The 22,735-nt window shown below is 44.3% G+C and overlaps 1 protein-coding gene across 1 annotated transcript in view; it reads left to right on the top strand.

Annotated features, from left to right (window-relative positions):
• GRK3 (G protein-coupled receptor kinase 3) overlaps positions 1-22,735 on the top strand; it is a 121,314-nt gene that overhangs the window by 82,511 nt on the left and 16,068 nt on the right. Inside the window, exons 8-13 of the mRNA XM_065889313.1 lie at positions 339-430; positions 2,838-2,937; positions 9,370-9,448; positions 11,181-11,311; positions 13,474-13,568; positions 17,715-17,822. Coding sequence (XP_065745385.1) covers positions 339-430; positions 2,838-2,937; positions 9,370-9,448; positions 11,181-11,311; positions 13,474-13,568; positions 17,715-17,822 — 605 coding nt within the window. The remainder of the gene's footprint in view (positions 1-338; positions 431-2,837; positions 2,938-9,369; positions 9,449-11,180; positions 11,312-13,473; positions 13,569-17,714; positions 17,823-22,735) is intronic.

Below are 22,735 nucleotides of genomic sequence, written 5' to 3'. Positions count from 1 at the left end.
TTGCTTTGTGTTTTGAGTGGAAATTTCACATTCACTTGTCTTCAAAGCGTACATCGTCCAATATAAGATTTATGAGATCGGAAAACGAATCTAACTCGGCTAGCACTGTGTCGTCTTCCCATTTGCCTCCGTGGTGTGCATTCTGTGCAGTTTGCCTAGAAGGTGGTTCTAGAACGTTCTGCCACCTTGTGCTTCTCACCACTCAGTTTGAGGGACCAGTCACGGAAAGGGCAGGTGTATCTGAATCGCTATTTTAATAACTGTATATGTTTTACATGAAAACAACAGCATCATTTTTATGCAGTTTTACGTTTCCATGTCGCATTTTGAATTCACAGTTGACCATGAATGATTTCAGCGTACATAGGATTATTGGACGAGGAGGATTCGGTGAAGTATATGGTTGCAGGAAAGCAGACACTGGAAAAATGTAAGCTTTCTAGGCTCGTATATTTTGCTGGGAATATTAAGAGAATTTTATGCTCGCATCAAAAGGAAACCCCTGTGTAGATTTATGGAAGCCCATGATCTCACTCCTGCAGTAATTTACCTCAGAAGGAAATAGGCTGTATTTTGTAAAGCATAGCAAACGAGATGATCTGGAACTGCTGCCTCTTAGGGCTAAATGGGAAGGTAACCAGAAGCCGTGTATCGGGAGCCTGCGGTGGTTCAGGCCGTGGGTGAAGAGCCAGGAATCCAGAGGTGGCCAAGAAGGGGCGTTATGTGTGGCCTCCCAGTCCGATCAGACTGCAGAGAATTCTCTGCTTTGCAGGGGAGAGACATTCTCTTCTGACCCACCTGTGATTTAGCATGTGCAGTTTGGGGTGATAGAAAACGTACCTTCCAGTTCTGTGCTGCATGGTGGGCTTTCTGATCCTAAATGATGCACTTTACTTGTCGTTCGTTACCTTTCACTAAATTTTAGTTTTACTTCATCATAACTGCTTGTCGAGGTGTCGAGGATGCCCAGTCTGTCACGTGTTGTTGTTAGAAGTAAATAATATCAATTTGTCTCTTCATACACATTTACGATTTCACCCGACTCTCGGAAACCGCCAGGGCGTGGTAAATAGTCTTCTATTTTATAGGTTAAGGGTAGATGCTTCTCAGGAGTCACACAGCTAGGAAGTGGCCAAGCTCAGCTCCCATGAACCCTCGAGCACGTCCTTTGCAGCCTCCCAGCTGCCAGTGACAGTGACCTGCCACCTGCCCTTGGGGGCGGGAGGCCCTCAGCTTGCTTATTCTGAGGGGTTCAAGACCTGTGGGTGCCACCTTCTCTGTGGTCTGCAATCCAAAGGTCTTATTAAACATCATCACAGCAGGGTGGTGATAGAAGTAGTATGAGGCATTTTGAAAATTCTTTATCATAAAGAATATTTCAAGAACACGTCACTTCATGTGTGCTCTGTTGGGCTTTGATCCCATAATTAAGCCAATATTTGATCCCATAATTAAGCCAATCAGTGTCTCGCAAATGGATTTGTCATACAGAACTCCTGGAAGAGTGGATAAAAATATCAAATTTGAACATCTACCTCTGTTTTGCTGTAACTCATAACATTATAAGTTGTAGGTAAGTTAGGAATAAGTGGATTTTGTGTGTCCTACCACAGCCAGACAACTGGTATACCTGGGTGTTGTGAAAGAGTGTATCAGTGGGAGTTTAGTCATGCATGCAGAATTCTCAAGTCCCCAGAACCCTTGTAAAAATTTCCTTTCAGCTTTCCCTTGTCCTGCTGAAAAAGCATCTGCTTTCTTTTTTTTTTTTTTTTTTTTTTGCGGTACGCGGGCCTCTCACTGTTGCGGCCTCTCCCGTTGCGGAGCACAGGCTCTGGACGCACAGGCTCAGCGGCCATGGCTCACGGGCCCAGCCGCTCTGCGGCATGTGGGATCCTCCCGGACCGGGGCACGAACCCGCGTCCCCTGCATCGGCAGGCGGACTCTCAACCGCTGCGCCACCAGGGAAGCCCAGCATCTGCTTTCTCTAACCTGTAATTAGAGAGTGTGCTCAGTGACATGTCTGTATTTCCTTAATGTGAGTTTGTTCCAAATCTTCAAAAATCTTAAACTGTCAGCGGTTTCTTCTCAACTAACTTTAATATACCTTGAATATAAAAATCTTACTGATTCTTTTTATTATTTGAAATATGATAACTTAAGTATAGATTTAAAACAAATCAATAAAGTGCCATTTTAGGACACGGAGTTTTGGACGCACGTTTTCCCTTCCCATTTGGTCAGCCATCAACATTTTAGAGTCTTATACTCTACGAGCTTATTAAATCTTGACCAGTGCTGAATTCACAATTCCTAAATGCTAAATATGACATGTACAGCACCTCCACAAAACACACACACACACACACACACACACACACACAGTGGTACTAGGCAGCGGCAATACATACAAAATTTATTTCCCTGAATTTTATATCCATCTACTTTATGCTCTTATTTAACTGAAACATCAATTCATATAATAATAGAAATATCTTGCTTATTGCTTGATTTTTTAAAATAGCCTTTTTATTTTACAGTTATTTTAGGTTTACAGAAAAAGTGCAGAAATAGTACAGGATGTACTATGTACCCCGTGTACCCCATGCCCAGTATCCTCATCTTACTTAGTGTGGGACACTCGTCACAATGAATGAACAAATATGTTATTATTGACTGAAGTCTCCACTTGATTCAGATTTCCTTAGTTTCTGAGAAGCGTTTTGCTTCTTTCAAACACTCAGCACATCTTTAGAAACTTCCCCCAGTATGATGCGTATCGTTTAATCCGTTTAGGTGTATTCTCAGTGCAGATTTTTTAATGATATTTATGTTTCTAGGTATGCGATGAAATGCTTGGATAAGAAGAGGATCAAGATGAAACAAGGAGAAACCTTAGCCTTAAATGAAAGGATCATGTTGTCCCTGGTGAGCACAGGAGTAAGTATTCAATTTTCAACACTCTTGGGTTTGTTTTTTGGTTTTTGTAGCAGGACAATTTATTTAAAATACAGGCTTTTTTTTTTTTCTGGTGAATTATGCGGCTAGCCAGTTCTTGGGGGGATTAGAATTTAGAGCAGGGAGCAGCAGCCTAAGTTAGTATAAAGAATAATTCAGGTATTACCTCTGTCTAATTTGGGAATTAGGAACGTACTAGCCGCCATCGCTGTGCACGCTGACAACTTGTCCCTTTAGTGAGTATTTATGACTTCCTTCTTTGTGGAATATGGTTGCAGAGATGGCAGAAAATAATCATATCAATGACAAAAAAAAAAATCACTTGAGTATAGTTAAGAATTGGCTGCGTGACTGAGAAAGACTAAGCCAGAGAAGAAAAAGTAAGAGAAATGTAGCTCCCATCCTTCACAAACTGATAGAGAGGAAGTGACTTGGCTTAGTCAAACCCCAGTTGTCCCTTCAGGGTGCTCCCCAGGCCGTGTTTCATTTGGAGGGAACCTTATCTTCTCAGCACTTGCTACTTTTACCTGCTGTGGACGCTGGCCTTTTCCATTTCCAGCACTACGTTTCTGCCTGTTCGATGTTTTATTTGCATGTCAGGCTGTCATTTTTAGCTCGGCATGTGTAAAAGCAAGCTTTTACGCTGTGTCATCTTGACTTGCAAAGCAGTGTCCCGTTCTGATTTCTTTTCCTGTTAGTAGTATCACCCAGGATCAAAACCTCGGCTTTTATTTACCTGTACAGATGTATATAAAGACACCCAGAAAAACCCACCATCCCAGGAACCTGGGCAGTGCCCATGTGTCCTGGCAAGTGAGACAAGGGCCCCCAGGGGAGGCGGGATGGTGCTTCCAACTATCATAGCTGGGTTCTAAATAAGGTCATCTTCACACAAAGGTTTTGAAAGACTCGAATCTTAATGGTGACTCAGAGAATTCCTTTCAGTTAGTTAGCAAGGAACCTGAGACCCAGAGACATCATTTCTTTGCCCAGAGTCCCCGGACTCCCTGGACAGCCCCAGTGTTCTTTTCTCATCCCTTTGTAGGCTCCATGTTTTGTTGTTTGTCACCTGTATTCATTGTGTTGGTGTTTATATTATTCTAGCATTAGTTTTAAGTGGTTCTGGAAAGTCTATTTTGCTATCGAAGCCAATGAATATCATAATTTAGCTCAACTATAACAGATGAAAATGCCATTGCTATAAATAGTAGTGTCTAATTATGTGCCTCTACGTGCCAACGTATGGACATTAAGCATTTCAAATAAGAGTTACCCTGTGTGCATGGCCAAGATTTTAACTGATTGGAATGGAATCTGAGTGGCCTGCACACTGTATTGGAATCAACGTGAATAGCATTGGCTTCTAGTATCTCTTGAAATGTCTGTGTCTTCATTTCAGACATGGATGTGTGTTTACTGCAGATTTTAAGTGCTTTATTAAAATACTAATTTTTAATGAGTTATCTCAAAGCCTTGGATATTTATTCACAGGAAAGCCTATGGAAAAAAATTTTGGGTGTTGGAAAAATATACGTACAATTTTAATTTTCATGTAGCATTTTTGTTTTACTCAGGTGAGGGAGAGTCGTTAAGTAGTTGTAGAGCTCCTCACTGGTCTACCCATAAGGGAATAAATTAAAAATTGGGGTTATATTGAGCTACTGCTTTGAGCTAATTTAAAAGACTTGTTTATATTTTTTATTCAAATATCAAAACTGTTTAGCATCTTAAACATGTATAAGTATATAATTTAAAGAATTGTAGTAAAGAATTGAAAGAATTGTAATAAAGTTATTTGGAATTGGTTTTGCCAATGAAAGGCCACGGTTTATAGGATTTAAGTAATCTTTAGTTTAAGATTGCCTCCTTAGGGGATGCTTTAGATCGGCCTGTATCAGTATGATTTCCTAAGGTGTTGGCATGAAAATGAGCCAGAGTCACCCATCAGAGATTTCTGTTTACTAGAAGGTTGCTTTTCTCTTTCATTCTCAAATTGAGGATTCCTACTTCTCATCCCCCAAAGAGATAGTAGGAAGTACTGTTCCCAGTTTTATTCTGTAACTTTCGGGTAGTAAAAAGGGAATCAAGGACATGTATGTCCATGACTGGGGGGAGCCGTCAGCACTTTCATTAATTAAGTCAAGTGTTGTTCATGAGAAGCATTGCTCATTCATTCCTTGATCCATACGTGAGACCTAGATTGTGCCGGGCCCTCCACTACAAGACGGGGGTCCTGAAACCCTAGTTTGGTCCTTGTTCTCACAGAGCTGCATAGAGTGAGAGCAGCTGGTGTTTATTCAGACAGTCTCACAAATGCGTTGATCATTGGAACACGTGGCAAGAGGTAGGAAAGACAGGTCCACGGTGCTCAGAAGGCATTTAGCAGGGCGGAAGTATTGTCCACAGACGCTCCTCTGAAGTCAGAGGAGGTGCTGGGGCACACGTGGGTCCCGAGCACGGAAGTTCTGGGGAGTCACAGAAGGTCGGCAGAGGTGGGGTCAGAAGTGATAGGGTAAGGACCGCAAGATGAAGTTGTAAGGGAGAGAGGCAAACAGAGGCCAGACCAGACCAGAAAGAACTTTCTGGGCCAGTACTGAGGAGTTTTAAAAATCTTAAGAGCCGTTGGAAACAAAGTGTTTGAAGTAGGAAGATAACATGATAAGCCTTGCGAGTCTGAAAAGGTTCCTCTGACTGCAGTGCAGAGAAATGTTCTGAAGGATTACTTTACGGTCTGTTTTATCACGGCTTTAAGTTCCTGCAAAATGCAGTCTATTTTGCTCACTAGGTAGGAAATCAAAGAAGACAGTTCCTTGCTGAAGAGCTTTTATTTAAGTATCCACCTGTAAAAAACCCCCTAGTTCTTATTTACCTTGAATTTGTAATCAAGGCAGAACATCTTAACCACAGTTATCTTTGAAACGGTACCAACACCATCATTAAACCGCTGCCTGTTTGCCCACTTGGGTCAGTGTTCAGTTCTTTGTGTCTCGGACCCCACCTGAGACTCAAGATGGTACCTGCTCAGGGCCTGAGAGATGAGGGATCATGGTCAGCAAATTCTGTAGAGGTAACCAAGTCAAATCCCTTCAGCGGAGCTTTTATTTCATGTTGCTATGGAAACTTTGCCTTCGTAAGTAGGGTAACATAGGACAGCTCTGCCAAGAGTCCAGGGTCAGAGAGCTGGGGTTTGAATCTTGGCTGGCTACCAAATTCCTTTGTGACCTCAGGCAAGACATTTCCCTTTTAGGGGGTGGGGAGTTTAGTTTCCTTGTCTTCAAAATAAAGAAATCGGACCACGTGATTTTTTTTTCTTTCTTTCTTTCTTAAGAGCCCTTTCTACTCCGGTGGCCTATGATTCTAAATCTCCAATTCATGTCCCATCTTAATAACGTAGCATCTTAACTATACTTTGACCTTTTGCAGTTTTCTCAGGGCTGTCATCAGAATGATCATACACCATCATGTTCAGAAATACCCCCTTTCCAGGCTCTGTTTGTCCTCTGGGTGAAGTGAGTGGAGTTGCTCTCTCAAGCTGGGAAAGACCCAGGCTTTACTAAGTTCCTGGTCCACCCGCTTCTCTGCTCTAGAGATGAATTGTTCATCAGATCAGGAACCAGAGTATGTGGGGAACCCCATTAAGGAAGAAGCATGATATTTGGAGCAGAATGAGCCGTCGCCAGCAGACCGTGGAAAGGTCTGGTGAAACACTGGTGGGATTGCAAGTAGGAGGGTACCCGCCCACCGAGAACCACATGGCTTTTAACAGATAAAGGGCAACACCCTTATTTTACCTATTTAACACAAAATATATCTTAACATTAGTAAACGCTAACACCTCTCAACAGACCTCTCAGGAAAACTAGGTAACCACAAAATGAATTTCGTCATTCATTCTGGAGTAACTTCCTCCAGAAGATTTGTGAAAATTGAGTTCAAGTTCATGAATCTTGAGCACATAGGAATGTGTTAACACAGATTTATCTGTATGCCCTTGATGGACAGGTATGAACAATGTGAATTCTGTTTCAGATTGTTCCGTTGAAATTTGAATACTTTCTGTGGAATTTAATAATAATTTGCTTCTGTTAAGAAAGTGGTTATAGATATTTCATGCCATTTGTTATCTGAATCAGTTGAGTGGCAAGTGTACACTGTATATTTATCTCAATGAACCTAGTTCTAGATCTAGTGGGGCACTGATGGATTCTCACCAGGGAACACGTGTGTGTATCCAGCACCCACGTCAAGAGATAAAAAGTTACCGGTGTTCCAGAAGTCTCCCTGTGTCCCTCCCAGCCACTCACCCCACGCCCAAGCTAACTACTACCCAGATGTCTAAAACCGTAATTTACCTTTGCCCGTGTTGAAACTTCATATAAATGTACTCTTTTTGTGTCTGGCTTCTCTCACTCAGTGCTGCTTGTGAGATGCATCTGAGTCGTTGCTCTTAGCAACAGCGCCTTCTGTAGCTAAATAGCAGGGGTCACCAGGCTATGTGTGTGGCCCAGGGACCAAATCTGGCTTGTGTTCACAGCCCATGAACTAAGAATGGTTTTTTCCTTTTTAAAGCATTGTAAAGAAAAGAAACAAAGAAGAATATGTGATAGAGACTGGATGAAGCCCGCAAAGCTTAAAATATTTACTGTCCAGCCCTTTGCAGAAAATGTTTGGTGGCCCCTGTTCTATAGTATTCCATCATATAAATGTGCCACAATTCGTGTATCCATCCTCCTGTTGGTAGACATTGGGGTTATTTCCTGGTTTGGGGCTATTTTGAATAGTGCCATGAGGACCATTCTCATGTCCTTGGTGCACATGAGTCCAGGTTGCTGTTGGGTAAATACCCCAGGGTAGAAACGCTGGCTCATAGGCTTTGCAGGTAGTGATCAACTTTAGCAGATCCCACTGAACATCTTGTGAAAGTGGTAGTACCATTCTGCCTTCCCAGCGCCTTACTGGAAGCTCCATTAACTCCATACCTTTGTAACACTTGGCATTGTCAGTCTATTTAACGTTGGCCATTCTCATGGGTTTTAGTGATGACACATTGTGATTTTCAATTTGCGTTTCTTTAGGGAAAACTGAGGCCTAGCATCTGTTTATAGGCTTGCGGGCCGTTTGATACTCTCTTGTGTGAAGTGCCTACATTATTATTTTTATTGTTGTTGTTGCTCTTTTGCCATTTTTCTACTGGGTTGTTTGCTTTTTCTTTATTGATTGTTGAGAGTTCTTTATATATTCAAGATATATATGGATTGCAAATATCTTCTACCATTCTGTGACTCACCTTTTTACTCTCTTACTGGTGTCTTCTGAAGAACAGAAGTTCTTACTTTTATTTTAGTCTAGCTCACCAATATTTTTATTGTTAGTGCTTTTTGTGGCCTGTTTAAGAATTCTTTACTTCACCCTAAGGTCCTGAAGTTGTTCTCTTTGGTTTTCTCCTAGAAGCTTTATTGTTTTACCTTGAGGTCTATATCCACCTGGGGTTGAAGTTAGTGTGTGGTGTGAGGTAGGGGTGAATGTCCACAGCTGATTGTACAGATAGCCTGTTGCTCCGGCACCACTGATTGAAAAGGCCATGCTTTCCCCCTACCCTGCTGGGTCACTTTATTACAAGTCGAATGAGCATTTACATGTGGGTCTACTTCAGGATTCTGTTCGGTTCTACTGGTCGGTTTGTCTGTCCTTGGGCTAGTTCCATACCGAATTACTGTTGCCTTACCGTAAGTCTTGATATCTAGCACTATGCGTTTTCCAGCTTTATTTTTCTTCAAGAGTATCTGAACTTTTCTTGGCCGTTTACATTTCCGTATAAATTTTGGGATCAGTTTGTCAATTTTCATTTTAATTAAGAGTGCATGGAATCTAGAGATTAATCTGAGGGAAAATTGGCATCTTTACAATTGAGTTTTTCTGTCCTCGGCTCTGGTACATTTTTCCACTTTCAAAAGCTAATTTAATTTCATTTTTATTCCCAGTGCTTCAAAACAGTAATATAGATAACATTTCCCCCCATGGTATGGTTCTTCCAACCTCAGAATCAGAGATTGAAAGTGGATACTTGACTAGCCAGAACTGAAATGTAGACCAACAGAAAGACTAGTAAGGCAGTAATATTTTTCTGTAGAATCTGAGTCTTTTGAAGATGTAGATAGAGGAGTCATGATTGAATCAGAGTGACAGAGCACCTTTGAGTTCATCTCTAATTAGCAGTGTTGTGTCTCGGTGCATTTTTCCACGGAACCAGACCCACTTTCCTGGGTCTGTTAAACTTACCAGGTAGGTGTCTGTGTTTCATGCACGGGGCAGTGGCATGGATAAAAAAAAAAAAAAAGTGTAGATGGTGTTTGGCAGTAGATGCGCTTTCCAGGGCAGCTTTTGCTTTTCTTATATATATTTTTTTCACTCCAGGATTGTCCTTTCATTGTCTGTATGACCTATGCCTTCCATACGCCAGATAAACTCTGCTTCATCTTGGATCTGATGAACGGTGAGCAAGCCTTGGGAAGTCTGAATACACTGCAAGACTTTGCCATGATGTTGTTTGTTTGTGTTTTCATGATGTTTTATCTTAGCCTGCGTTGCTCCCGACAGACTGGCCATTTGGGTCTTTCAGGTAACTAAATTCCTCCTGAAGTTTAAGGAAACCTTTTATTCTTCAATTTTCAGTTCAACTTCATTTAAAAATGTTGACTGCCATTGCCCTCTGGCCCTCCCAGTCTCTCCCCAGGAAGTTGCATTTTCTAGAAAAGATTTTCATAAAATAGTTAAAATACAGTGAAACTTGATTTTCTGGAATGCAACTGGCCTGGATGTTTAGTTTGCGTGTTCCTGGCCCTCAACTTTTAGGAATGAAATGCCTCCTAAAGATACATAGGCTGAAGACAGAAATGTGTTTAAAAACCAACTTTGAAGGACTGACTTTGAGCCAGGACAGATTTTAGCCCAGTCTTCTATGCGTTTAGCCCAGTTCCACTGTACATTGATCTTTTAAACTGTGACTGATGACCCAGAGAATGATGAAAGAGTTTTAGCTAGAAAAGTAGTTTTTTAATACTAGAAAGTGACATGATATATACTCAAAGCATTTTTGGTAATGAGAGCTGAAATTAAGATGTACAGTTCAACAAATGAAATACCTTTTTTGAAATTCACTTGAAGTTTTATTACATTTTGAGTGTTTGATTTAAAATCAGACCTACCCAACAGCGTGAAGGAATTTCCACACACGTTATAATGAGCAGACACAGCCAGACACAGCAGCGTGTCCCCTGTGTGAGTCTATTTATGTGACCATCAGAACTGGCAAAACTAATCTGTGGGGGGAGAGGTTACAATAGAGTCCGACTGGCTTTAATTAGGGGCTGTGAGCTGATATACTGCCTGGGATGGGCGTGGGAAGCCTTCAGCAATGCTGGAAATCTTCTACACCTTGATCTGGTAGTGGTTATACAGGAATATGTGTGTGTGAACAGGAAGGTACTTATAAAATCAAGGGCAATAAAGTTGGACACACATGAACTTTCGTAGATCAATTGAGGCTCTTCTTTTATACTTTATAAGAACATTCCCTTACCCTGTTTGTAGCCTTCTGTGTCTCTGTAACTTGAGGCCGTATGATGATTTGCCTTTTCCAACATTTTATTATGAAAACTCTAAACATATGGCAAAATTGAAAGAATTTTACTGGGGACACCCGAATACACACCACCTGGGTTTTACCAGTTAAAATTTTGCTGTATTTGCTTTCTCATATATCTATCAATATGATCAATGTGTTTGTTTTGTTTCCTTACTATTTGTTGTCCACAGAATGAGTTGCTAAGCCACCTCCTGGATCACTACATGGGTTGATTCAGTTATTAGCCAGAACGCAAGTAATCAAAGCAGATTAGCTAACCCTCCCTCCCCCTTGATGGTACATCTGGGAGCTGTGATACCTGTCAGAGAACGGTGGCTTTGTTTCATATCGTCCTGGCCATTGTCACATCTAAGTCTTCTCAATGTTTTAGTTTTCTCTAGAATTTTTAAAGCATTTGGTCAAATTAACAGAAATCAATGACACACATATATATATAGAGAGAGAGAGAGAGAGAGAGAGAGAGACAAAGCAGAAGCATAGTTTACCTTTTTCGACTGTATCATAACTATGCAGGATGACAGTGGTTTTTGTTCCCTTTAAATTAATGCACTGAATTTAAATTCCACGTCTCTGATTCCAGGGGGCGATTTGCACTATCACCTTTCACAGCACGGGGTGTTTTCTGAGAAGGAGATGCGGTTTTACGCCACAGAAGTCATCCTGGGGCTGGAACACATGCACAATCGGTTTGTCGTTTACAGAGATTTGAAGGTAAGGCCATTGGACAGACTCCTTCTGTTTATCGGACCTGTGCAATAGGTGTTGTATTGCAGTTGTGGTCTAACAGGCGTTTCCACCTCTTTCATGGTATCCTGTCATTTTCCTCGTCTCAGCCCCGATAAAGGCATCACCTTTGTGATGTCGGTCTCCTCCAGACTCTGAACTCTGTTCTAAGGACTCCATCCTACTTGTCCCTGTTACCTCCGTGCCTGGTGCAGCACATATGCCAACTCAAAAACTTTAATTGGTTAATTAGTGAAAAGCAGGGTAGGGGTGTTTTGTTGTCGCCCATTTTACAATTGATTGTAATTCCATTAATGTTCACTAAGCAACTGGCTCTGGCTTAGTGTGAGACCAGGAGGTGTACAAAGGTGAACTAGCAGAGAACATATATGTCTTACGGGAAGTATCGACCTGTGAACTAACACGTCGAAGGGCTGAGTTATAACTCATTTGTTAGGCAAGCCTGATCCGATCAGGGCAGAGTGGCTGACAGCCTGGAGAATTTGCCCCAAAGGGCACTCTCTGAGCCTCAGATTGTTTTGAATTTGCCTTAAAAAATCACTAATGGATTTTCAGATCCCTGAACTACATAGCCCCAGTCTTCCATGCTTGGGCTTCTTCCCTGTGGTTCTCTTTAAAATCTTACTGGACTTGGAAAAAAAGGAAATAAGCGCGTTCTGAGTTTTTCCATTCCAGACCATGATGCTTGGTCCCAGGTTCTGCGTTAAGGAGGGAGTTGGGAGTTTGCTTGGTACATCCGCGGTGATATTCGTCTAGCCAGCCGCATGAAGATGGGGGAGGAGATAAACGGGACCTTGACAGACTATATAGAAATGATCGCGCAGATATATAAAGGTGTAAATAATGGTGAGAAGAAAAATGATAGCCATGGCAACTTCCCAAGGAGGTTGGGAAGAGAGTGGGTTTGCCTCCTCTCTGCTTCCTTCTTAACCTGAACCCAGGTTAACCAGCTAAAATGTACACATGACGTTCCTTTGCTCGTGTGTTTTGATTAGCTTTTAAAGGTTACCTCCTAAGAATCTAAAATGGTGTCTTTTAGTGTTGGGCTTATTATGTTTTTCACAAGGGACTTTGTAACTTTTAAAGCCTCCTGCAAGGTTAAAGAATTACTCCCTTAGCCTTCTTCATATGAACATAAAGAAGAAAAACAGTATTTTCATCACATTAGAAATAATTAGACACTGGTTGGCACATGACATTTTATTTCCTCATGGTGAGTTTTGCAGAAGAATAAAATACACGCCGAAGGCCCATGAAGCGCCATTGTGATACATTTTAATTTAAATCTATAACTGGTTTCTAATCATCTTGATGCAGTACTTTTGTCTTCTAAGCTATTTAGTAGGCAATGGTATTATGCAGTTTCTATTCAGACTTAATTCTAGTCATTCACGCTTCAGGTTTATAATGGCATGCCATTATTTTCCTTTCAAGCAAATCAATAGCTGATCTCCAGCAGAAAAATATCAAGATGACTGTAATTCAGTGAGCTTTGTTTTCCACGATCATGCTGACTAAATCTAATCTTAATGGATACGTCTCGTCAGAGTTGTGGTCAAAATCATATTTGGTCATTTGGTAGGGCCCTCTGTTGATTCTGTACTAATAAACAGAAAAGACGTTTATCGGGATTAATGCGGCACTGTGGAATATTTTGATTTCTTTGGTCACTATTTGTATGTTTTTACAAGATTCCTTTCTGTGCTGTGCTTCGTGGCTTCATTCTCTGAAGTCCTAGTAGTTACAGAGGCCAAGGAGCCTGTGGACTCACTCCCTTTGTGGAGAGACTGACCGTTCTGGCTGGATTGCACTTCTTGCTGTGAAAAAGAAATACTTTAACTCCGATAGACTGTGGTTGTAACCCTCCAGTCTTAACCAGCCCTGTGTTCCATCATCAAATGAGTAGAATCCTTCCCATCTGTCATTACCACTTTCCTGCTGAAATTAACACGAAACATGTCATTGTCGGTATCATGCCCCACTTGGATGTGATGATATAATTAATGCTAGGATTCATGTGTAGGAATGAACTGTGATAAAATAATGAGATATCAAGTGCCAATAGTTTTAGAAGTTAGCCCCTGGGACATCTTGGAGACTCTTGAAGATCACCTTCTCTTTCATTTTAGCCCGCAAATATCCTCTTGGATGAACACGGACACGTTAGGATATCAGACCTTGGTCTTGCCTGTGATTTTTCCAAAAAGAAGCCGCACGCGAGTGTGTGAGTAGTATAGCACCTCTGTCCCTGTCGTTTCCTAACTCAACTTGCCTATTCACTCAGACCCCGACGTGGTCATTTGTTCCCCCATTTTTTTCTTGCCAGTAGCGATTTTCAGCATGTGGCAGTGCCGGGTCAGGGGAAGGTCCCGTATCCCAGGCTGTGGGAGAGGAGATAAGGGTGGTGGTGTGCTCGCTCTCACCAGTTGGGGGAACATGCAGGGACCCACAGTGTAGCTGCCTGGGGGCAGGGTGGTCTAAGGGAAAGATAGGGCCCTCAGCAGCAAACCCAAATCCGTGCTGGCCGTGTGACCCTGAGGCAGTCAGCACACCTGCTTGACCCTCAGTCTCTTTATCTATAGGGTAGAGGTAGTAATAGACCCCTGAAAGCTTATATGCCAAAGAAGGTGCACAGGCAATTGCGTAGAACTTTCCAAGGAAGGCCCAGAGGCCAGGTTTCTCTCTCCATCTACGTTTTCCTTCTTTTTCAAAAGTTTGGGGTTTTTTTGCTAAAAAGAAATTAGAGTTCTTTTTTTAATTTAAAAAATCATCTCCTTGCAGTTCAAGCTTTTAATGCAGGTCATATTGTTAGATCTGAATATTACATTCGTCCTCTAAACAACCATGCAGAGGAAGCTCCCTGACGCCCTGGCCGTCGGCCAGCACCTGTCCCCTCTCAGGGGACCCTAAGCTGCTTCCAGCAGTGGCCATGCTTGTTCTGCAAGTGTTGACACTGGCCCAAGGACTTCCCTGAACCTGAGATTGTTAAAATGACAACAGGAGTATGAAGTAGATGCCCCGGGGCTCAGGAGAAGCAGAACGGAATACGTACTGGTTTTTATTCCTATTTCTTTAGTATCAGTTTATCTGGGTGGAAGATGTGGACATATGTGCAGTTTGTGGAAAAACAGGTGACTTTTGCTTGATTTTTCTTTTTCAATATATCAGTCTTAGCAGTGAAGCTCTTAAAATTCCATTTTATTGTGCATCATTACTGTGTTGAGTGGTCTTGAAGTAACTCCCAGGAGTCTCATTTCATGCATCCGTGCAGAAAATAAACTATAAATCCTGTTTTTGTTTTTTTTTTTTGTGGGACTAAAAATAAAGTGGTTCTAAAACTGCAGTACTTTATGAGGGGCTACGTTAAATCAGAATTGCCATTTAAAGCCCTGATCAGATGTTAATAGCGCTTAGCACCGTTTCTGTAACCATGTTTCTCTCTTCCTACAGAATCTGGGATATGGTGATAAAAGCCTTAGCATTTTGCCAGCACTTGACAATTATGAGGCCAGAACCTGGGGTTGTATAAGCCTCTCCCAGGGAGTTCATCAGACATTTTTAAGAGAATCATTTGAATTTTTAATGCCACGGCTATTTGGTATGCTAATTTCTTCAATTTAGTATAGTCACAACTGAATATGAATCCGAGAGCTCAGAAGAGTTAATCTCCCAAGGGAATTAACTTTCAGATGCAGAGCTACTTATTCCCTTACAGGACCTCCCCCTCTTCTTAGTGTATGTAATTCACATGTCAGCTCTGAAAGGCGGGCTTTTGTCCATAGCTGAACAGCATCTGTAAAGGGATGGGATCGGGAAGGTTGATTTTCATGTTTAAACGATGATAGTGAGGCCACTACTTAAAAGGATAAACGCACAACAAAATTTTGTATTTTTAAGTAGAGGAGGCATATCATGGCTGAGAGCAAAGGCTTTTGAGTCAGCAGATGTGGGTTTGAATCCTCCTTCCACGTGGCACCAGCCTCATTTTTCTCCTCTATAAAGAGGTAGTAACAATGCTGCTTACTTCACGTGACACTTGTGAGGGTGAAGTCAACTCCTTCATGTAATAAGTATTTACTTCACATTGGCTGTGTGCCAGGTGCTGGCGATGCAGCGGGGACTGAGGCAGAAGAGCTCCCTGACCTCCTGGAACCAGCAGCCCGGGGGGCTGTCCAGGAAGTGACCGGTCTGGGGGACAGCACTCATGCCATGAGTTGAACGTCGGCTGTCCCAGGAATGTGTGGCCGGCTGCTCTGAATATGTTGTTATCTTCACAGAGGACCCACAGGGCATGCGTTATAATCATCTACTTCTATGGGATGGAAACTGAGGTTCAGAGAAACTAAGGAACTTGAACAAAGTCAACATGCCTGGCACATCGTGGGGCTAGACTTAAGACCCAGTTCTGTCCGACTCCAAAGCTTGTGTTCCTTACACTCTGTCTGAACCCCCTGAGGCTTTGAGAGGATCGACTTGGTACGAGACGAAAGATTCGTGGCCAGAATTTCACCCTAGACCGGGCTTCTCTGGTCTTTTCAAAGCCGTAGGTATGATGCCAGGACTTCGTCAGACGCTGGCCCGTCTGCACAGCAGCGTTGTGGTTGGTTCTCCAGCTAGGTTTAGACTCAGTCCCTCTAATGATGGAATCAAATCCTGACAAACTGAAAGTGAACCATGGAGCAGCCACCAAATGACACAGAAACACTTTGTTTTTGGAATCAAACAGATCATCAGTGACTCATTGAGTCCCAGCTTATTTTATCCAGGACCACAAAGCTCAGTCCCCTGTCACCGTGTCTTCAAATGCTCAAGTGTTCTTTCAGCATGAACAGCACAGATCGTCAGTGGGAAGCGGCAGGGAGCGCTAGGTGCTGCCGTGTAGGCAGAAGCTGAAAACCGTGGAGGTGGGCAGGTCCAGCGCTCTGCTGTGTCCAGTGTCCACTCGGAGACGTCATCTGCGTTAACCCCACGCATTTATACTCGTTGAGATCTTCCCATCCCAGAACTGGGTTTTGATCCGGAGAATCGCAGGTTAAAAAGGTCACCACAGAGGTTTTCCCAGCAACAGCAAAGTTAAACCTCCCCAGAAAATGGCTTGGAGGCCCCTCGAGGAAATCTCTGACTCTCACAGCGTGCCTTGCTGACCTCACGCTGTCAGACTTTGGTTTCTGGATGGCGAGCTTTGCTGAGGGATGGACCTGTGCCCGTTTTCACTGTTTGAGAAAAGTCTTTCAAGATAGAACTCGGAGGCAGAGAGGGTGTCGGGCCCAGTGCTGAGCCAGGATCACTTCTCGGAGCAGATTCTCACTGTTTCCGAGCATAAGTTAAAAAGGATTATAATAACATAAGGATAGAGAATAAAATCCCTAACGTAAGTTGAGTTCTTTTTAAGAGCCAGCACTACCCTAAGCCCATTACATACGTGTGATCCTCACGGCACCCCTGTGGGATGAAGGTGTCATTTTATCACCCATTCTATCAGTGAAGAAAATCAATGGAGGATGGGAACAGAGCTACGGTTAAAGGCTTTCTTGGGGCCATTTCAGGCCACGTCTTTGAAAGTTCCCCACGAGCCCTCTCTTGCATGCTTGGAGCAGTGCGTGCTCAGATCTTTAAGGAGGGGTGGGGAGTCACAGAATGGGGAAGGATTTTGAGTCGCAGATAACACATATTATATATAAATGGTTGTCCTCCCAAGTGATTTTTCTCAGCTTCCTGCAAGTCGCCTGCACATTTGTTTGGCTGAGTCCTTTGAGCTGTCAGCAGCTCTTTAAACCGGATACGTGATTTCTCCGTCTCCGTACCTGTCGGCTTGTCCCCCCACGCCCGCCCTGCCTTGGAGACCATCGTGACCGTGGAAGGGTGGGAGATACGATGGGCATGTGTGCGAGCCCTGGTCCTCAGCACGGGAGGGTGGCGCCACACGGGGACGCCCGTGCCCATCCCTTCCAGGTCTCTAGCGCTACGGTGTGGTCACTGTTCACCGCCCCCTCCCCCCGCTCCCTTCCCCGGCCCCACACGTCTCCTCAGGAGAGCCCTCAAATGGGCCTGCCCTTGGTTCCTCCTGGCTGTAGTGAGGAAGGACTCCCGAGATTCACATTTCACCTCCGAGACCGTGGAGTGCACGCATTGTTCATATTCATTTCATATGGTAGTTTATTTATATTCGGTTCTATCCTAATGAAGACAGAAAAGGTCGTTTTCCCGCTGGGTGTTTGCTGAATCATATTTGGTGGAAGCACTGTCGTCCCCTTCCCCTTGTTCATAGTTGCCGACATTGATGAATGATGCTCAGACCTCTTGATGAGCTGGGAATATTTTATAAGGTCTGCAAGCACTGATAACCGCACATACCCTTTCTTCTCCCTAGGGGCACCCACGGGTACATGGCTCCCGAGGTCCTGCAGAAAGGGACTGCGTACGACAGCAGTGCTGACTGGTTCTCCCTGGGTTGTATGCTTTTCAAACTTCTGAGAGGGTGAGTGAAATGCGTCCTCTTAGCACCATCACCATGGCATGCACTTGGATCAAAATCCAAAATATTTGCATGTTATTAGGTGCTAATATCGTTTTAGATCACACAGTGATCTTTAAGCCACACACTGATCCAGGCGATGCCCACAGCTCTTTCTGCCCGTAAAAGTGAGAGTTTCTTTCCCGTAAGCTTTCGGTGTTTTTGTTCCATACCAGGAAGGTATGCCAACACGTTTAGACCTGAAGCAAGACTTTGTTGGAATATTTCCATCGATGTCTTATTTGGGGAATAAGTGTTATTTTTAAATGTAGGTAATCGAAGAGGGTAGAATTTCTTTTCCCTGGAATTAATTACTCATGACTGTCTTGTGAGGTTAAAGCATTTTTTACACGAAAGGATGCACACCCAAAGAGAACCTGTTTTAAAAGTGTGCATCTGTTTGTGAACATGCTGAAATTTGTAGGTTTCAAAAAAGAAAAATGAAATTGTGTAATTCTCTGTTTTTCATTTGTTATACTTGACCCTTAGTTCTAATCTACCAGGGACGATGAAATACAAGCGGAAAGAGGATGGAATGAAAGCGCTCTCCAAATATGTTCTCATATTGAATGTTTACAAATTATGTTAATATTTCCATTAATTTTAAGAGTCTTTAGCCAATTTTAACAGAGCGCTGAATTGTTTAAGATACGTTTTTGATTATTCTCCATTCACAGAGATACAAAAAGCAGTTTACATTAAAATTTCCTAGTCAGGATTCTCCCTGTAACGTTACTTCTATGAACACACAGGCCTGGTAGTTTGCTAAACTTGCCATGTTTCCCTCAGAAAGCCTTATTGAGCGTCGCTGCATCTTCTTATTACCTTTAGCACAATCTGAAGAGAGGCTGGATTCCCTGTCTTCCCCCCAAACTAGGTTCCAAGCACCCCGGCTGCTTCCCCAGGACCTGGATAATCTAGTTGTTCTCTGCTCACCGCATTCACTTGGGAACTAAAATTGTATTATTGCTCAGAGAGTCAGGTCCTGTTGGTCCTTAATTGAATTATCATGTTTGTGGAGCCTGGATGGCCTTAATTCATGTCATCAGACTAGCTGACCTAATTAGAGAGTTTCTGCAAAGCAAATCAGAGAAAACCACTTCCCACCCGAGATGTTTCTCCAGCCAGCGGGAGTCCCTGCATGCATGGTAAGTGCATCCGGACACACCATCTTCACTGAGGTCTCTGCTGAAGAAGGGGTTGGAGATTAGAATCCACACTTAGAGAGTCACGAGATGATTTAAGAAAAACTCTGCACAACAGCAAAAGCTGAATGCATTAACTCAAGATTCAAAAGTCTGTTGTAGAGGGGCTTCCCTGGTGGCGCAGTGATTGGGAGTCCGCCTGCCGTGCAGGGGACGCGGGTTCGTGCCCCGGTCTGGGAGGATCCCACATGCCGCGGAGCGGCTGGGCCCGTGGGCCCGTGGGCCATGGCTGCTGAGCCTGCTCGTCCGGAGCCTGTCCTCCGCAACACGAGAGGCCACAATAGCGGGAGGCCACAACAGTGAGAGGCCCGCGTACCGCAAAAAAAAAAAAAAAAGTCAGTTGTAGAATGTGGCAGGGAAACTTGCAAAATCTTGCCTTTAGGGCTTTGTTTGTTTGTTGCTTTTTGTTTAATATTGTTATTCTGTTTATAATAGTGTCCATCCGTGCAGTCTATGGATGATCCGGCATATACCACTATTTTTTAAAAGATCTGTAATTGGTTTGATCGTTATCTCTATGCCAGCAGTGTGATTTGTAGCTGAGAAAGCCAGTTCCGTCTTACTTGGTCATGGTTCAGGTTTGGAGGACTGCACTGGAAGGTGGTGATTCCTTTATGACATCCTTGATCAGGCTTGATTGAAGCATTACGTTTGATGTGACCCCTATTGAGAGGAATCTTGGCCAACAGGAAGACATCCAGAGGATGGTCACGGGGATGGGATGGGATGGATGGATAAGAAGAGATGAGAGTGGTGGCAGCTAGAAATCGTGGCTCATATGGACAGGTTCAGAGAGCTGGGTGCAGTGCCTCAGGCAGCCATCCTGTCGGCTCCAGCTGTCGGAAGGCCCATCTCATTGAAGGAGGCGTACTCATCTGCACAGCTCTAGACAGTGAGCATTTTCAGGAGAGAACAGACTTCAGTTTGACGCAAGAATGTCCGTTCAGCTGCCCTGTGAAGGCATGTCCCGCCTCACAGATAGGCAGCTCCCCGTCACTGCCTGGTGACCATGCACTGAGCCTGAAAATGGCAAGAATCCTTCCAATGCCTAACAAAGAGAATAGACGAATCTTCCCTACGAAGATGTATGATCGTCTGCCATTCTTCCTAATACTTGTTCAAAAGGCAATCCCAGGAATGGAGAGAGCACTGAAACCAAAGAGCGAGGAAACAGTTTTTGACTTAAGTGATTTAAATACAATTCGGTGAGCATTTATTGAGTACCTGCAGTATGCAAGAGCCTGTGCTTGATGCTGTGGGGGAGGGAGGGAGGTGGGGGGGAGCCACACACAGTTCCTGGAGGAACTCGGAGGAGAGTAGATAGGTACACACACACACAAAATCGTGAGCTGTATGGGCGGTGCTGGGAGAGCAGAAATGGGATCACCAGGTCTAACCTGGAAGCGCAGGGCCGACTTGACAACTTCACGTAAGAGTTGGTATGGGAAGTGTTCTCTCACAGACAGGCTGGCAGGATGAAGACCTGGAGCGGAAGTAGACGACGGGGAGGGGACAGTATGGAGCAGGTGCAGGTGGTCTTTCCCCATCAACGACCTGTGAGTGAAGTGGGGGGGCGGTCAGCTGTTGGTCTTGGGGAAGGTGTGCTGAGTGAGAAGATGAGAAGATGGAGAAAATTGGGGCAGGGCCGGGGGCCAGCTAGAATTCCATGCTGTGCAGGTGGGGCTTTGTTCTTAAGGCCCCAGAGACTGAGGGCTTTTAAGCAAAGGAGGGACAGAGAAAGGAAGCATCGTTTAAGCAAAGGTTGGGTTGCTCTTCAGTAAGAGGATGCTGGTGGGAGGCATGTCTAAGAACCCAGGCAAAGGCTTGAGTAGCGCTGTGGTGCTGGGATCAGAAAGGTCACAAATGACTTAACAATATCGTTCTTACAGTCCATAGTGGTTTTTGTTTTTTCAGTGGATGCTTGCTATGGACAGATAGGAGTTTAGATTCAAGGTGACTGGGAGGATGGTTGTATCACTACCAACGTCAATGGGTATAAAGTATCAGTGGTTCATAGTAAGCTGATGTTTACTGAGGGCCCTTCAGGAGCAAAGCATCACGGTGAGATCTGGAGGCGATGGAGCCTTCGTCCCCTCAGCTTAAACGAGGGGTAAGAAGGTTCCATCCAGGCGTACAGAAGCACCCTATTCAGTTCTTACACACTGTACAGAGGGAGCCCGAGTAGCTGTCTTTTCTCAGACACAAGGGGCCTAAGGAACTGAAACAGGTAACTCAGGAGGGGGTGGGAGGAGAGCGCGGCCAACGCGGCCTCCCGGGTGCGGTCTTCACAGGCAGTCTGTCCCCCGGTATCCTGGCGCTCTCATGGGGCGGCCGCGGCATCAGTCCTCATGGGATGAACCAGACTCCGTGCCAGCCACTCCCCAGCGCTCGTCCTCAACCCCAGGAGTGCTTGGCAATGCCCGGGGACATTTTTGGTTGTCACAACTTGGCATCTGGCGGGTCGAGGCCAGGGTTGCTGCTAAGCATCGCACAGTGCACAGGGCGGCCCCCGCTGCTCCGACAAAGGGTCACACAGCTGAGGATGAGAAACTGCTCCGGAGCGAGTCTCTTCCCCTCCTCCCCACATCTGCGCAGTGAAGCAAGTCTCTTCCCCTCCTCCCCACGTCTGCGCAGTGAGGGTGACCAGTGGGCACCAAGGGTCTTCTTTTCGCTTCTGTTTTCTCTGATCAGATACTGCTCACACTGACCAGTGTGCCCCATTGCTTCCGCTGAAACACTTGTCTGAACCCCTAGTTCTGTTGTGACACCCTAGAAGGATCCCACGGGGTGCAAGGGACAGGAACCTGGATGTAAGGAAGCTGTCGAGGCCCGAGAACGTGTTTGCATCCCTGGACTCAGTGATGGACCCATCCGCTCAGGGCTGTATGTTGGGTGGGGGTCACTGCTTCCACTTCAGCTGACTGTCAGACCCTGAAGAGCATCTGTGTATAACGAGGTGTCCATATTGCAGATGTGCGGAATCACCGTCATGATCCTCAATCTAGAGTTCAGCTCTCTGTGGAGGGAAAGAATTGACGTGACAGTAGCCTTGATCTTAAACTTGTCACCATTGGTTGTCAGACACAAGGAGAGAGCCCAGGTGGTGGTCTGGGGAGAACTGAGCTCTGCCTGAGGTTGCCGAGTTGGCTCCCATAGGGAAAAACAGGAATGTTTATAAATACTTTGGTAACTATTGGCTTAGGCTCAAAACTCACATTTGATGTGACATGCAATCTTTTCGGTATTCTAAAATTTTTTTTTTTTTTTTTTGCGATAACGCGGGCCTCTCACCACTATGGCCTCTCCCGCTGTGGAGCACAGGCTCCCGGGCGCGCAGGCTCAGCGGCCATGGCTCACGGGCCCAGCCGCTCCGCAGCATGTGGGATCTTCCCGGACCGGGACACGAACCCGTGTCCCCTGCATCGGCAGGTGGACTCTCAACCACTGCGCCACCAGGGAAGCCCTAAAATTAATTTTTGACGTAAAGATTTGTAGTCACTTGTATTTATAAATGGATTGTTTCTGAGCTCATCTTTTCACTGTGAATGATGTATCGTGCGTGTGTGTGTGTGTTTCCCCATCATTTAGCATGCCTTGAACGATTTCCCAACTCGTTTGGGGGGAAATTTTCGGCTCTCCCACTCTCTCTGTTATTCAAAAGCCACATCTGAC

This window comes from Phocoena phocoena, chromosome 13 (assembly GCF_963924675.1).
Source record: "Phocoena phocoena chromosome 13, mPhoPho1.1, whole genome shotgun sequence".
NCBI classification, from domain to species: Eukaryota; Metazoa; Chordata; class Mammalia; order Artiodactyla; family Phocoenidae; genus Phocoena; species Phocoena phocoena.
The sequence above is the reverse complement of the archived record's forward strand: the minus strand, read 5'-3'. Positions and strand labels throughout refer to the sequence as shown.